Source organism: Rhinolophus sinicus, linkage group LG14 (assembly GCF_036562045.2).
Source record: "Rhinolophus sinicus isolate RSC01 linkage group LG14, ASM3656204v1, whole genome shotgun sequence".
Lineage (NCBI taxonomy): Eukaryota > Metazoa > Chordata > Mammalia > Chiroptera > Rhinolophidae > Rhinolophus > Rhinolophus sinicus.
The window spans coordinates 26,011,865-26,026,277 of NC_133763.1; the positions used below are offsets into that span (position 1 = coordinate 26,011,865).

The following is a 14,413-nucleotide window of genomic DNA, read 5'->3' on the forward strand; positions in this document are numbered from 1 at the left end:
CACGTGGACCCAAGCTTCCAGCGCTTCCAACCGGGACACCTGGTCCGGCACCTGTGCTATTTCATTAGGCGCGTTTTCCGTGTTCATACTCAAGGCCGTGAAGAACATCCAGCCCACACGACCGGCTGTACCCTTCTCCTCCTCCAGCAACCGCTCAGCCAGAGCCTGCAGGGCCCTCTCCACGCTAGCCAGAGAGCCATCCATGTCCTCCCACCCCTCCTTGGGGGTCCAACTCCTGAGAACAGTGGCCAGCGGACACCACATGCTGTGTGGGGGCCACACATCCTCCTGCCCAGAGTCAGACTCCATTCCTACCTGGCCAGAATTTTGCTTGCCATGCCAGGCATCCAGTTGGGTGGTAGCCTCAGTGCAAGAGGTCCACAGCCCTCAGAGCCTACAGCAGCAGCACATTACTAAAAGGAAGGTGACGCCTTCTATGGCCAAGAGCGAGGTATACCATCTGGAGGCTCGAGTCTCCCAGACAGACTGTGCCTCCCATTCCCGGCGCAACTCCATTCAGGCCTTCTGAAACTGCACTTTTACATGCACAAACTGCTCCACCATGCTTCGGCAGGTTTTGGCCAGTACCATACCCTTCTTGCTGCGCCATTTGTCATGCGGGACGGCCTGCGGGACCTCTGGTCCCACTCCCCACATAAGAACACAGGATACGGTGAGGCCAAAAGGAACACCCACGGAGCCATGGGGGGGGGGGGAGTCATACCACTATACACTCTCTGGAAGCCGGGCGAGACACACGCAGTAGTAGCCACACGATCCACAATGTGCCATTCACTTCTCTGCGAGCCAACCAACCAATCAACACAGCCCCGCAGTTACGTCAGTATCCAATTGGCTAATGGGTTACAGCTGATGGCCAACCAATGACAGTCCACGGTCATTCACTACATGAGCCAGCACCTCCCCATGTGAGGCCTAGAGCCTGGAAACTGCTCTCTGGGACTCTGTCCCCACAATGATACTCTGCATTTAAACCTAGAGATAGAATAAGATTGAATTTGTTCTTCTAAATTTAAGCTTTTAAAACATTAATTTTTTAACATATGAATTGATAGATGTTAAAAGGATGAATAAATTATATACTATAACTTTATAGTATTCAGTGCTCACGAGAGGTTTGTAAACAAAAAACTACAATAAGAAGCATAAGTATCGAAAGTATAAAAAAGCAACTTATTGATTTTCTAAAAGAACTTAAGTTCTAAACTATGAATGAACTCTGACAAATATTTTTTTAAAGAAGATATTTTTGCAAGATTTTTAACACATGACATTTCATTAAAGGAACAATCTTCACAAATATTAATAACTGAAGGTTTTGTTGGTTGCTTTTTAACTCTCTCATAGGTTATCAAGTTGTGGTTGCTTTTTCTATTTATACACAATATTTATACACAACAAAAATATTTTATACCTTTTCAACAAATGTGAAATATTTTAACCTTTGAATATATTCATTTTGCCTGAAGAAGGGAAATACAATGCTTTCAGTGTCCCATGTTTAGTAAAAAACATAGTCTTTCTTTCTAAAATAGAATAGGTACAATTCCCTGGAGGCTCAATCCACGCACTTTTTACTGTACACTTGAATGGCCTTTAATATCTTTGAAAGAGCAATGCACAACTGTAAGTCATACTGAAGTATGATGACAGTTCTACAGAGAATCCGAATTGCCATATATTAATACTTAAATAATATTGAAATACTTAAATAATATTGGAGTCATAAAGTCATAGAATTTTAGTGCTGAAAGAGACCTTAAATGTCTTCTAATTTATAAACATTTATGTGGAAACATTTATGTGGAAAGAAGTACTTCCAACCCTTCTACTACCTGAAATTATGCAGTGCGTAGTTTTTGGAGAAGGGCAAGTTAGTCAAACCACATACACTCCCATCTTCTTCTTAACAGAAGAGTGAATATCTGAGGCTTCCCAGCATTCTTTGGCTTTCTAATCTTGCAGAAAGGGATCATATTCTGTAAATAAAATGGACCCCTCACCCATTCCTCCACTAAAAGCAGTGTTCCACTAATATAAAGGAGGGCCAAGTGTTTCCTGTTTCTACCTTATTCTTATTTGAAAAGCAGAAAGCCATTTAACCTACCTCCTCACAGGCAGTCCTGAAATCCATGTGCTATGGCACTGCAAAGGATGTCGTCTGAAAAGACAGAGAAATGGTAAGCCATCAAGACAGCATCGAGTATAAGAGAGAAGAACACTGACAAAGCGTAAGAAAATTATGAAGCAGTTCCTGTGGGCCAACAGTGTTTATGGTCACCTGTACCAAAAAATAACTCCCAGTGTATAATAAAGAGAGATGAAGGAAGAGATGAAAAGGTCTGACTCCCTGCTTTTGTAAAATACAAACACACTGCCATCATTCAGTGTGGTTGAGAGTGCATTTCCACACTCTATTCTGCTAAGCATTCAGACATGATCGACAATATAATTAACCACTTGTCTCAAGTGTCAGCTCTTTACTAACATTCATTTTGAAACCTGAGTTGGCAACTGGGAATGAAACTTCAAAAAGAGTAATTAAAAGTTGGCTTTCCTGTGGTTATCTCTTGAAAAAAAAGGTTGACTAATCTTTCTCTTTTTAATTGAAAAGCTACATCCATGAATAATTCTCTCTGGAACTTGAAATTTTATTCATAAAACAGTGTCATGTAAGGAAACAAGCTATTTATCAGAATGAATAATATTAAGATAAATTCAACGTACAAAATATATAATACAGATTCATTTTATGATCACTATAATACCTAAATGGAAGACATAGGCTTAAATGTATATAAATGCACCTAAGTTTTTTTTAATATTGTTAGAGAGTTTCAATTATATAATGAGCTTAATAAAACTAAGAGTTATCATAGAAAATTGAGACCCTAACACTAGAAAAAATGCAGACCAAAATATAATGGTTTAGGTAAATGAGACTTAAAAGTAAAATGTATGGCGAATTCAATTCCTAAAGAAGACTTTGTATACCTCAAAATTACTCCCCCTCTCAGTCTTTGAAACAGTAAACTATTTTGTCCTTTTTTATCATTTTCTGTTGTGTGATATTAATGAACAAGTATGTGTGGGTGAAATAGAGTAAAATGCTCACTTATGCTGTCACCAAATTACTACTATTTCTTTTGAAAGAAAGGAGATTGACCATTTTCAACAGTGAATGAACATGCCACACGTTGACTATTTTCCCTAAGTAAGTCTTAAGAGTTGTGGCCCTGGGTTCATTTTATTGGAATGAATAAGGAGGCTGATCACAATAAGTCATTAGCAAATAAAAGAGCAATCTGTTAATAAAATTATAATTTGAAAATATAAACTACATTATATTATGGTATCTATAAGAAATTTTCCATTAGTTTAATAATTATTTTTCAAAATTGCTCTTAAAGATTGAATTTGAAAAAACTAAATATTTTCTCTTCTTCAACTTTGACATAAGCCTATTCCTTTACTATAAAAGTAGTATTTCAAAATTTATTGATTACATAGAAACATCCTATCTCTAGAATAATTTTTCTGCTACTAAAAAGCAAAAAGAGAAAATATATGAGGATATTTATCCCACCTTTCTAAACTTAATCTCATAATTAGTTTCATATACTGATTTTAATTTTTATGTATACATTTTTAAAATGTCATTTCTAAACAATATGACGTATTTGAGTAGAGGCTGTATCTACACCTTCTTCCATTTTTAACGTCCTTTATTTTTCTTAATCTGCCATCATTTTTCATCAAAATATTAGAGAACAGAATCACGTGTTCATTCAGAAAAAGAATTTGTATAAGATTCAAAATAACTTAATTACTACATAACATAATAAACTATATGGCTATAATAAAACTATTTTCAATGCTCATAAATTTAAAAACTAAACTAAACACTGTTCCATATTTTAGTTTTTAAAATTTTCTGAGACTTTTTGTATAAATTTTTGTGTTGAAATAGTCTTAAATTTACAGGAACATTATAAAATAGCACAGATTCCATATATTCCACATTTTTCCCTCTATTATTAATATCTTAACATTGTGTCGTGCAGGGTATCATGCGGGGTCTCACCTCCCACTCCCCACATAAGAAGCAGGATGTGGCTAGGCCAAAAAGGAACCGCCACCGAGCCATAGGTAGGGAAGTCATACCACTGTGGTCTCACTGGAGGCTGGATTCATACAACGTGCGACCTGCTGTCTGCTTTTCTGCCAACCGACAGACTCTCTGACTTCCCTCAACTCTCCTCGACTTCCAAACGTAGCCAAGGCAGTTATATTAGTGGCCAATGGCTCAATGGTTACAGATGATGGCCAACTAGCCACAGCTGACAGCCATCTACTACCCGAGCCAGCACCCCTCCATATGAGGCCGAGAGCCTGGAAACTGCTCTCTGGGGCTCTGTCCCTCACTCCACCCCTACAGGGTCTCGCCTCACAATCTATGCAACAAGCGGTTTCCGCGAGGGTCCCTGTGCCATATTAGCCTATCGGCACCTATGGACGAAAAGAAACAGTAGTCTTAGGAACCAACAATGGCAAATCCCTTCCATCTGGGAGGATACATGCTAGCTTTTTGTCTTGGGAAAGGAAGGTTACTGCCACTGGCACCTTTCCCGGTTTGTGGCACCAGACCTTTATGGCAGTGCTTGAGGTCCCTTGCATAGTTTCAACATGTAACAGAACAGGGGACCCCATAATAGGCCATAGTGAGAGCACATAGGTTCCCCGCAAAATCATCCCGGTATCGGGACCTCCGTATACTACAGTCACTTGTGGTGGCCACTCAGCCACCAACCCTGGCGTCACTTGCAAATCATGAGTCAAACCGGCCCCCTGTGGGGCTATCAGCCAAACCACCGACAGTGGGGGCTTTTGACCTGCCATTGCTGTTGTTCTCCTGCTTTCAAGCATGTGGGTGCTGGCAGCAAAATGTTTCGATTTTTGCCGTAGCCTGGCTTTAACAGAGTCTCACTGGTGGTAATCTGTAATTGAATGGGAGCAGCCGTTCGCTGTAGCAAAGCTTCTACTGGTGCAGGCCCTCCCTTCTGTGGTCTCTCATTTAGGACTCTCAGGACGTCCCATAGACGTGAGGCCCAGTCACGCATCGTGGGAGGGTGTTTTGACACCCGGAGACCTTGCTTCGAAAGGCCATTATAGCGTTCAATCATGCCAGCTGCTTGTGGGTTATACGGAGCATGAAACAACCATTGCACGTCCATCCTGGCAGCCCAGCGCTGCACTTCTTGCCCCGTAAAATGGGTACCCCTGTCAATTTCAATGACTTGAGGGCGACCAAGGAGGGTGCACATCCGTGTAAAAGTGACCACTGTATGACGCTGATCCGCAGCTGGACACGGCCAAGCAAACATCAACCCTGTAGCAGTGTCCACTGCTGTGAATGCATACATCGCATTGCAGGCTTTAGGCAGGGGTCCAGTGTAATCCACTTGCCAGCGAGTGAGGGGCACCCTCCCTCGCGTAATCTGCTGTGTCTCCCAGGGCAGCCTCTGCCTTTGGGGGCTGTCCTGGGCACAGATGGCACAGTCATAGCAGGCGTCTGCTATCTCCTGCCATTTCAAAGGCAGACCCCAGCGTCTGCTCACCTGCCACATGCAGCCAATGGGCCACATCAGTGGCAGGAGCCCGTTCTAACCATCAGACCCGTGCTAGGGCGTCTGCTTCATCATTACCTGGGGACACTAAGGGGGAGTGACCTGTGACATGCATTGGGGTCACCTCCTTTCTCTGCCCTAAGTCCCAGAGGTCCTGCTACATGGCTTGACCCCACAGTGGACAGTGTCCAGCAACCAGTTCTGGTGTTTCCACATAGGAAGCCACAACGTTAGGCCCCGGAACACCGCCCAGCTATCAGTACAAATTACTAAGGGCCAGGGCTCGTGGCTGATTACCATCCACACTGCCTGTAATTCAGCCCACTGGCTGCTCTGGCCCGTCTCAGTATTAAACCAAATGATGTCTGTTTTGGGCTGCACACCAATAGCTGTCCAAACAGCTGCAGCCCCTAGGCTAGAACATCGGTAAACCAGGCACCTCAGGTACTGGGGGCTGTCCTTCTTTGTAGGGCGAGGGCTCCAAGTCCTCCCCTCTAGTCAGAGCGCTTGGCTCAGCCTGGGCTACAAGCTCCACAGGCCCCAGGACCTGTTGTAGCTCTGTGCTCAAAGGGCTTGAACTAAGGGTGTTATTTTGCTCCAAGTAGGCACCCCACTTGGTGAGGGTGGTGGTCTGTGCCACCCCCGTTTTGGCTCCTTGGGTCCACGTACGGACCCACCCCTGGATAGGATATGTTGTTTGAACCAACACCCATGCCGTTCCTGTGATGGCTTCTGTGGCCACCAGGGCTGCATACACAGCAGCCAGCTGTTTCTCCATTAGAGAGTAGCAGACCTCCACTCCTTTCCATAATTGGGACCAAAATCCCACTGGCAACCGGAGACGCTCCTGCCGTTGCCAGAGGCCCCATCCATGTCCCTCTTGGGTTACATGAACATCAAGTTCAAACGGGCGGCCGGGGTCCACTACTTGCACAGCCTGTGCCTGCTGCACTGCCCATTTCGTGGCAATGAAGGCTTGCTCTATAGCCTCTGCCCAATCCCATTAGGCCCCCTTTTTTATCATATTGTACAAGGGTCTTGCCATTTGTGCCAAATGGGGTACAAACGTCAGCCAATATCCTAGCAGCCCCAAATACGTCTGCAGTTGGGAGACCTTGGTCAGCCGGAGAAAGGCTTGTATCTTATCAATAATTGCCTCAGGTATAACCTTTGTCTTACCCGACCACAAAACACCCAAAAACTTGACAGATAAGCCAGGGCCTTGGACCTTTTCCTCATTCACCACCCAGCTGCGTGACTTCAGGTGGCATAGAAGAGAGGGAGCTGCTTGCTCTAAATCAGAAAGAGAATCTGATGTTAATAGAATATCATCGACATAATGAAACAAGGACACAGAGGATGGGTGATCCCACTGTGCCAAATCCTGGGACACGAGCCCATGGCAGATAGTGGGGTTGTACAAGTGTCCTTGCGGAAGGACTTGAAAAGTCCACTGCTGCCCGTCCCAAGTAAAAGAAAACTACTCTTGAAACTCGGGTGCAATGTCAATGGAGAAAAAAGCATTGGCCACTTCCACTACATAGTGATATGTCCCCAGGCAGACAGCCAGATGATCCATCAAATCGTGTATTGAAGGTACTGCTGCATGCAAATGTGGCATCACCTTACTTAACTCCCTATAGTCCACAGTTATTCGCCAGGTCCCATCTGGCTTCTTGACCGGCCATACTGGGGAGTTAAAGGGACTGTGCATTGGCCTCACAATATGTGTCTTCTCCAATTCCAATACTGTACGACCAATCTCCTCCTGCCCTCCTGGCAGGCGGTACTGTCGCACTGTAACCACGCGCCAGGGCTGTGGCAACACTTGAGGAGGGTGGTGGGCATGCCTGCGTGTCACCACTTTCACCACCCGGATCCGGAGATGGAACTCTTCTACCGACGTCTGTAATCTGAGGCCATGTCCAACCCTAGAATATACTCCAGAATGCAGGAGACATAAACCTTGTAGGTATGAGGGGGAAGCCTTCCTATACCCAGTGGTAAGGAAATGGCTTTCACAGTCACAGTTTTTCCCCCGTAGCCATTAGTGCAGATTTCTGGTCCGGGGAACACTTCTGGGTTCCCATAAACAAGACTGCTACCTACGCCAGTGTCAACTAGAGCCAAAACTCTCTGTACATTAGAAGGGGACCAACATATGGACAGTTCCACGTGGGGCCTCCGGTCCCTACTCGTCCCCTCTGACCAGGTACCTTGGCCCCACCCATAATCAAGCTGAAAGGAGTCGGCCTCAAGCGGTCACATGAAGTCCTGGAGTGAAACAGGTCGCGTTTTCCCAGACTTCTCCTTTAGGCTTCTCCAGAATTGCTGTTCCGGCGCAATTGTTTCCAAAGTACCAACAACAATGCATTGGGTTATCTGTCTATTTTTTCCCGATTGATGCCTGCTGCCTCGAGATCACGCCACATCTGTGCGCGTGTTACTCTCTGAGGCCCGCGATCTTGTCCCTTTACTTTTGATTTGCGCTTCCAGGTCTCAACTGTTCAGACTTCCTGTCTTAACTTCCTTCACCTCCGGCTTTCAACATCCCCTAGGGTGGCCATGGCAGTTGTAACTTCATGGATCCGTCGTTCTACATAGGGCATAGGGTGTAAGAATAGCATCCAAGGATCCAAAAGCACTCCCAGGTGCAGTATCCAAAACCAGATCTGTCATTCTGGCTGTAAAAAGCTTGTCATCCAGCCCCTGCATGTTAAGGTTAAAAATAGCATGTCTCATACCCATTTCACTGATGATTTGAGTAAGTTCCGTATATGACTGCCATTGACTCACAGTGTCTGGCAGCTCGCCAGCCTGTCCCCATAATGTGTGTACTGCAGCAGTGAGCCATTCCATTAGAGAATGGTTGCCCTGGTTGCTGGGCCATGTGTCGTGTGGGAGACCCTGCTCGCTGCGCCATGTGTCATGCAGGGTGTCATGCGGGGTCTCAGCTCCCGCTCCCCACATAAGAATGCAGGATGTGGCTAGGCCAAAAAGAACAGCCACAGAGCCATAGGTAGGGGAGTCATATCGCTATAGTCTCACTGGAGGCTGGATTCACACGACGTGCGACCTGCTGTCTGCTTTTCTGCCAACCGACAGACTCTCTGACTTCCCTCAACTCTCCTCGACTCCCCAACATAGCCGCAGCAGTTATATTAGTGGCCAGTGGCTCAATGGTTACAGCTGAAGACCAACTAGCCACAGCTGACGGCCATCTACTACCAGAGCCAGCACCCCTCCACGTGAGGCCGAGAGCCTGGAAACTGCTGTCTGGGGCTCTGTCCCCACACATTGGTAGGACACATTTGTAAAAATTAATGAACCAATTTTATTATATGGACAAAAATCATAAAGATATTTGAGTCCCATGCAAATGCTTACAAAAGGGTGAGTTAGGCAGAGGAAGATTTTAAAAGTCAAGTGAACAGGAAGATCTGTTCTGTGGCTACCAATTAGCCCCATCCACTCTGTCATTGCCCAATGGACACATGAATAAGGTGGCACTGGGGGCAGGGATGGAGGCTGTTCATTCATGTGCTCAACAACCCGGGCTTCCACACACCAAGGCCAACATCGTTACAGTTACTGCCCAGTAACGAATCCTCCAGCAGTAGAAATCAATATTGCATACAATATATTAATAGCACCATACCCTGGAATGGTTAACCAGCTACATGGTGACAGGTTGATTATATTGGACTACTTCTATTTTGGAAGGCACGGTGTTCTGTTCATACTGAACTAAACACTTGGGATACAGATTTGCCTTTCCAATACGGAATGCTTTGATTAAAACTGCAATCCATGGACTTAACAGAATGTCTTATTCATTGTTTGTATTCCATACAGCATTGCCTCTGATCAAGGAACTCAACAGCAAATGAAGTGGGGAATAGGCCAATGCTTATGGAATTTATTGGTCTTACCATATTCTCCACCATTCAGCAGCAGCTCATTTGACAGAACAGTATAGTGGCCTTTTGAAGGCTCAGTTGCAGTGTCAGCTACATGGCAATATCTTGCAGTGTGGGGTAAAGTTCTCCAGAAAGCTATACACTCACATGCTTTGAATCAGCATCCAATATATGGTGCTGTTTCTCCCATAGCCAGGATTCACAGGTTCTAGAATCAAGGGATGAAGTGGAGTGGTACCACTCACTATTGCCCATAGTGACTCAGTAGCAAAACTTTTATTATTCCTCTGACTTTGTGCTGTGCTGGTCTAGAGGTCTTCATTCCAAAGGAAGAAGTGCTTCCAGCAAGAGACACAATTGTTTCATTGAAATGAAAGTTAAGACTGCCACCCAACCACTTGGGACTCCTCATGACTCAAAATCAACAAGCAAAGAAGGAGTTACTTTGCTTGTTACTTTATTGATCCTGACTACCAAGGGAAACCGGACTGCTGTTCCGCAATGGAGGGAATGAAGTGTATGTATGGACTACAGGAGATACCTTATGGCTTCTCTTAGTATTGCCCCCATGTCCTGTGATTAAATCAAGGAAAAGCTAAAGAAACTCAATTAATGCAGAGCTGCTAATGGACCTTTATTCTCAAAGGTGAGAATAAAGTTTTGGATCACCCCATGAGATAAAGAAACATGACCAGCTGAGGTGCTTGTTGATGTTAAAGGAACATACAACAGATAGTGGAAGAAGATAGTTATAAGTACCACCTATGATGATGTGTTCAGTTGCAAAAATGAGGACTATAGTTGTATTTCTTCCTCATTTTGCTAGGAACTTTTTTGTGAGTATGTACCATATACATTTCAAATATCTTTGTTCACTTTCCTCTCTTATCCCCTTATCATCTAATCATGTAACATAGGATTTATTAAAATAATAAACGTTTATATCTCAACATTTAAATTACAGTAAGCCAAGGAGCACAGTGAACTCCATTGAAGGACTTTGCACTCCTTTCAAAGGAAATAGCTAGTATATTTTAGACCCTATGAAGGATATTTGTATAATGTTGGTTAAAAATATGAGTTTATGGTTTTTATTTGGTGGTTTAGTACAATAAGGAGATGTGTTTTGGTGCCAAGTGGACAAAGGGTGGATTGTGATTATTAACCTTTATGTACTACTTAGTTAACCTGGTACTCAGTTATTCAATCAAACACTAACATAAGTTTTGCTGCAGAGGTATTTTGTAGCTATGGCTAACATCTACAATTAGTTAACTTTAAGTAAATTAGATTAATTTTAGGCAATGTGGATGGGCCTCATACAATCAGTTAAAAAGCCTTATAAGCAAACTTAGACATTTCTCTGATAAATTCTGCTTTAAGACATCAGCACCAATTCCTGCCCAATAATTTTCAGCTTCCAGCCAATCCTACAGATTTCAGACTTGCCATCCTTCACAACAGTATGAAACAATTCCTTGAAATAAATCTGTTAATATATGTGCCTAGATTTACAAGTATCCAACTGGAGAATCCTAAATGATGCAATACTGTATACCACTGAGATTTTGTGGTTTTATATGCAAAATTAGGAGGTGTTATTAAAACATACAGTGAATGTTTAAATTTAAAAAAATTATTAGAATAAAAGACACATTGCCATTAATCCCCCTCAAAATACCCCCCTCTCTTCAAACACACTTACCCCATCATTCTTACCACTTTCTGAAGCATTTCTGGAAGTCTTCTTTCATGAGTATCTTTAGTTGTGCGGTCATGGCTGCCACAGTGTCCTAAATCCATTCCAAAGATTTACCTTTCATGGTGATTTTGACTTTGGGGAAGAGCCAGAGTTGCACCATGTCAGATCCAGTGAATAACGTGGATGAGGACACACCATAAAGTTTTTATTTGACAGAAATTGCCATACCAGAAGCAATGTGTGACATGGAGAATTGTCATGATGCCATTTGCCCATTTCATGTTAATATGTTGTTCGTGATCCATAATTTATGGCACGCTTTAAAACACACCTTCTCTCAACTGTAGCTCACACCCAACTGACTGCACTGAACAAGTTGTACACACTGTTACTAAGGTTCCACATGCCCCTTCCTATATTGAAGATCCCTGCTTTTCCATTGGATCACACTCAGCAGCAGCATTCACTGTATTTTGTGATCACAAACCGAAAGTCTCCATGTCACACGTCACTTCTGGAATGGCAATTTCTGTCAGATGAAGACATTACGGTGTGTCCTCATCCACCTGATTCACTGGATCTGTCACTGTGTGACTTTTGGCTCTTCCCCAAAGTCAAAATGACAATGTGGGGACAGAGCCAGGAGTGCAATTTCCAGGTTCTTGGCCTCACGGGGAAAGATCCTGGCTCGGGTAGTAAATGACCTTCAACTGTGATTGGATGGTCATCGGCTGTGACTGGTTGGCTGTCGGCTGTAGCCGGTTGGCCAATTGGCTGCTGATGTAGCTGCCGTGACTGCATGGGTTGGTTGGTTGGTTGGTTGGTTGGTTGGTTGGTTGGTTGGTCAGTTGGCAGGCAGAGAAGTGGAAGGTGGATTGCAGATCATGTGGATCCTGCTTCCTGTGTCTCGCCTGGCCGCCAACGAGAATATAGTGGTGTGACTCCCCTATCTGTGGCTCCGTGGGTGTTTCTTTTTGGCCTCACCATACCCTGCATTCTTATGTGGGGAGCGGGAGCTGAGACCCCGCATGAGTCCCAGCATGACAAATGGAGCAGCGAGCAGGGTATGGAGCCGGGCAAAGCTTTCTGAAGGATGGTGGAGCAGTTTGTGCATGTGAAAGCTCAGTTTCAGAAGGCCCGTGAGGAGCTGCACTGGGAACAGGAGGCATGGTCGAATGGGAGACTCAAGCCTCCAGATGGCACACCACCCCCTTAGCCGTAGAAGGCATCGCCTTCCTTTTGGTAATCTGCTGCTGCCGTAGGCTCCGAGGGTGGCAGACATCTTACACCGAGGCCTCCACCCAATTGGACGCCTGGCGAGGTGAGCAGGATTCCAGCCAGGTAGAAATGGCGTCTAACTCTGAGCAGGAGGACATGTGGCCCCCACACAGTGTGTTTTTCTTTCCCACTTTGGTCTCATTCTCCCAAGCAGGGGAGACATGAGATGAGGTTGCTTTTCTGTGTGGTCTCATTTTCACGAGTAGGGGAGATGTGAGATGAAACTACTGTTCTGTGTGTTATGTGAGGTGATAGTTAGCTTAGGGTTAAAAATATTCTATATTCAGGGGTTGAGAGAATTCCCCCTTTGGTCTCAGGTCTCATCCTCCAGAGTAGGGGAGATACGATTGATGATGCTTTCTGTCTGTTTTGTCCACATCAGCAAATGATGTGAAGAAGTAGCTAAGTTATATCAGGATGACATTGCCAGGCCTTGTTGCTTATCTGGATGAATTGGCCCTTCGGCCGGATGGCCAGGATTCATGTCAGTAACTGCCGGACCCTCCCAGAACTGGTCATTCCCAAACGGGGAGGCAGGAACAAGAAACATGGCTCTAAGGTACATCTGAGAAAATATATGACAGACCTCAGTTGGCAGTGTAATTATTATTTCGTCATTTGGTCATTTGTCATTGGTGATTTTTCACCATTCTAACATTTTGAAGATTTCCAGCAACATGCAGCTTATAACACCAGGGGACGTCCTGACTTCCAGCCGTAAACCTGATAAGGTCTGTCTGGTTCCCGACGTTTCCAGTGTTGTTCCCCACAGTTAGCCTTCTTGAGAACTTGTTAGCATCTTGAAAACTTGTATGCAGCTTGCAGCTTACAACATCAGAAGACTCTTGACTTCTAACAACAACGACAACAGCAACAACATTCTTCAGATTGTTAACACCTTGAAAATTATATGCAACTTGAAGCTTACAGCATCAGAAGAGGCCTTGACTTCTAACAACAACAACAACAACAACGGCAACAGCAGCAACATTCTTGGGAAATAGCATGCAGTGGTGTGGGAGACGCCTGAGTTTCTCTCAGCTGCAGACTTGGCAAGGTTTTGATTTATGACTTTTCCAGCATTGTCCTCCCCTGGTTTGGTGAGCTTTTGACATCTACTGTAATAGTTACTATCCTATAGAGCTTATTACTACTTTTGGATGCTCCTTACTGATGTCATTTGTGTATTTAGCCAAGTGATTTTTGATTAATAGTAAACATATATTGGGATCTCTTAAACTTATATGTATGTATACTCCTTTGACATGACATTGTTATCAATATATATAGTTTAGTCTTAACCACCTTTACTTTCTCACTTTAGCATATTCTATTAATTGCCTTTGTCTTTTGTTATTGCATATTGCTAAATAAATTGATTAGATACTGCTAAATAAATTAATTAATTCTCTATAGCATGTGTCCTCCTTCTTTTCCCTGCTCGTCATTACACTTGGGAGCAACTATTCAGGCATCTTTTATCTTTCTTTTTTTTTTTTTTTAATTGAATTTTATTGGTGTGACAATTGTTAGTTAAGTTACATAGATTTCAGGTGTACAATTCTGTATTACATCATCTATATCTCACATTGTGTGTTTAACACCCAGAGACAGTTCTCCTTCTATCACCATATATTTGACATTGTTTACCCTCTTCTAGAACCCCCCTCCCCCATCTTTCTATATTAGTTAGAATACTGGTTGGTTACTTTTAGAAGATTCCAACATAATAGTGGCTCAAACAACTTGTTTCCTCTCCTACAGTATAAGGTCTAAACTTAATAGTCAAGAGGTGAATTTAAAATATCTGAAACCCATTCTTCTCCCATCTTATTTCTCTGCCATCCTCAGCATGTGTGGTGTGA

At 43.7% G+C, this 14,413-nt stretch overlaps 1 protein-coding gene across 10 annotated transcripts in view; it reads right to left on the reverse strand.

The window, feature by feature from the left end:
* SNTG1 (syntrophin gamma 1) overlaps positions 1-14,413 on the reverse strand; it is an 813,791-nt gene that overhangs the window by 320,225 nt on the left and 479,153 nt on the right. For 8 of the 10 annotated variants that reach the window (XM_074318425.1, XM_019712572.2, XM_019712571.2 and 5 more), the window contains one exon: positions 2,129-2,182. The exons of 1 other annotated variant lie outside the window; for it this stretch is intronic. In XM_074318425.1, coding sequence (XP_074174526.1) covers positions 2,129-2,155 — 27 coding nt within the window. In that variant the 5' untranslated portion in view covers positions 2,156-2,182. Of the gene's footprint in view, positions 1-2,128; positions 2,183-6,827; positions 6,942-14,413 lie in introns of all 10 variants that reach the window. One more of the 10 variants, XM_074318422.1, reaches the window with a different exon arrangement.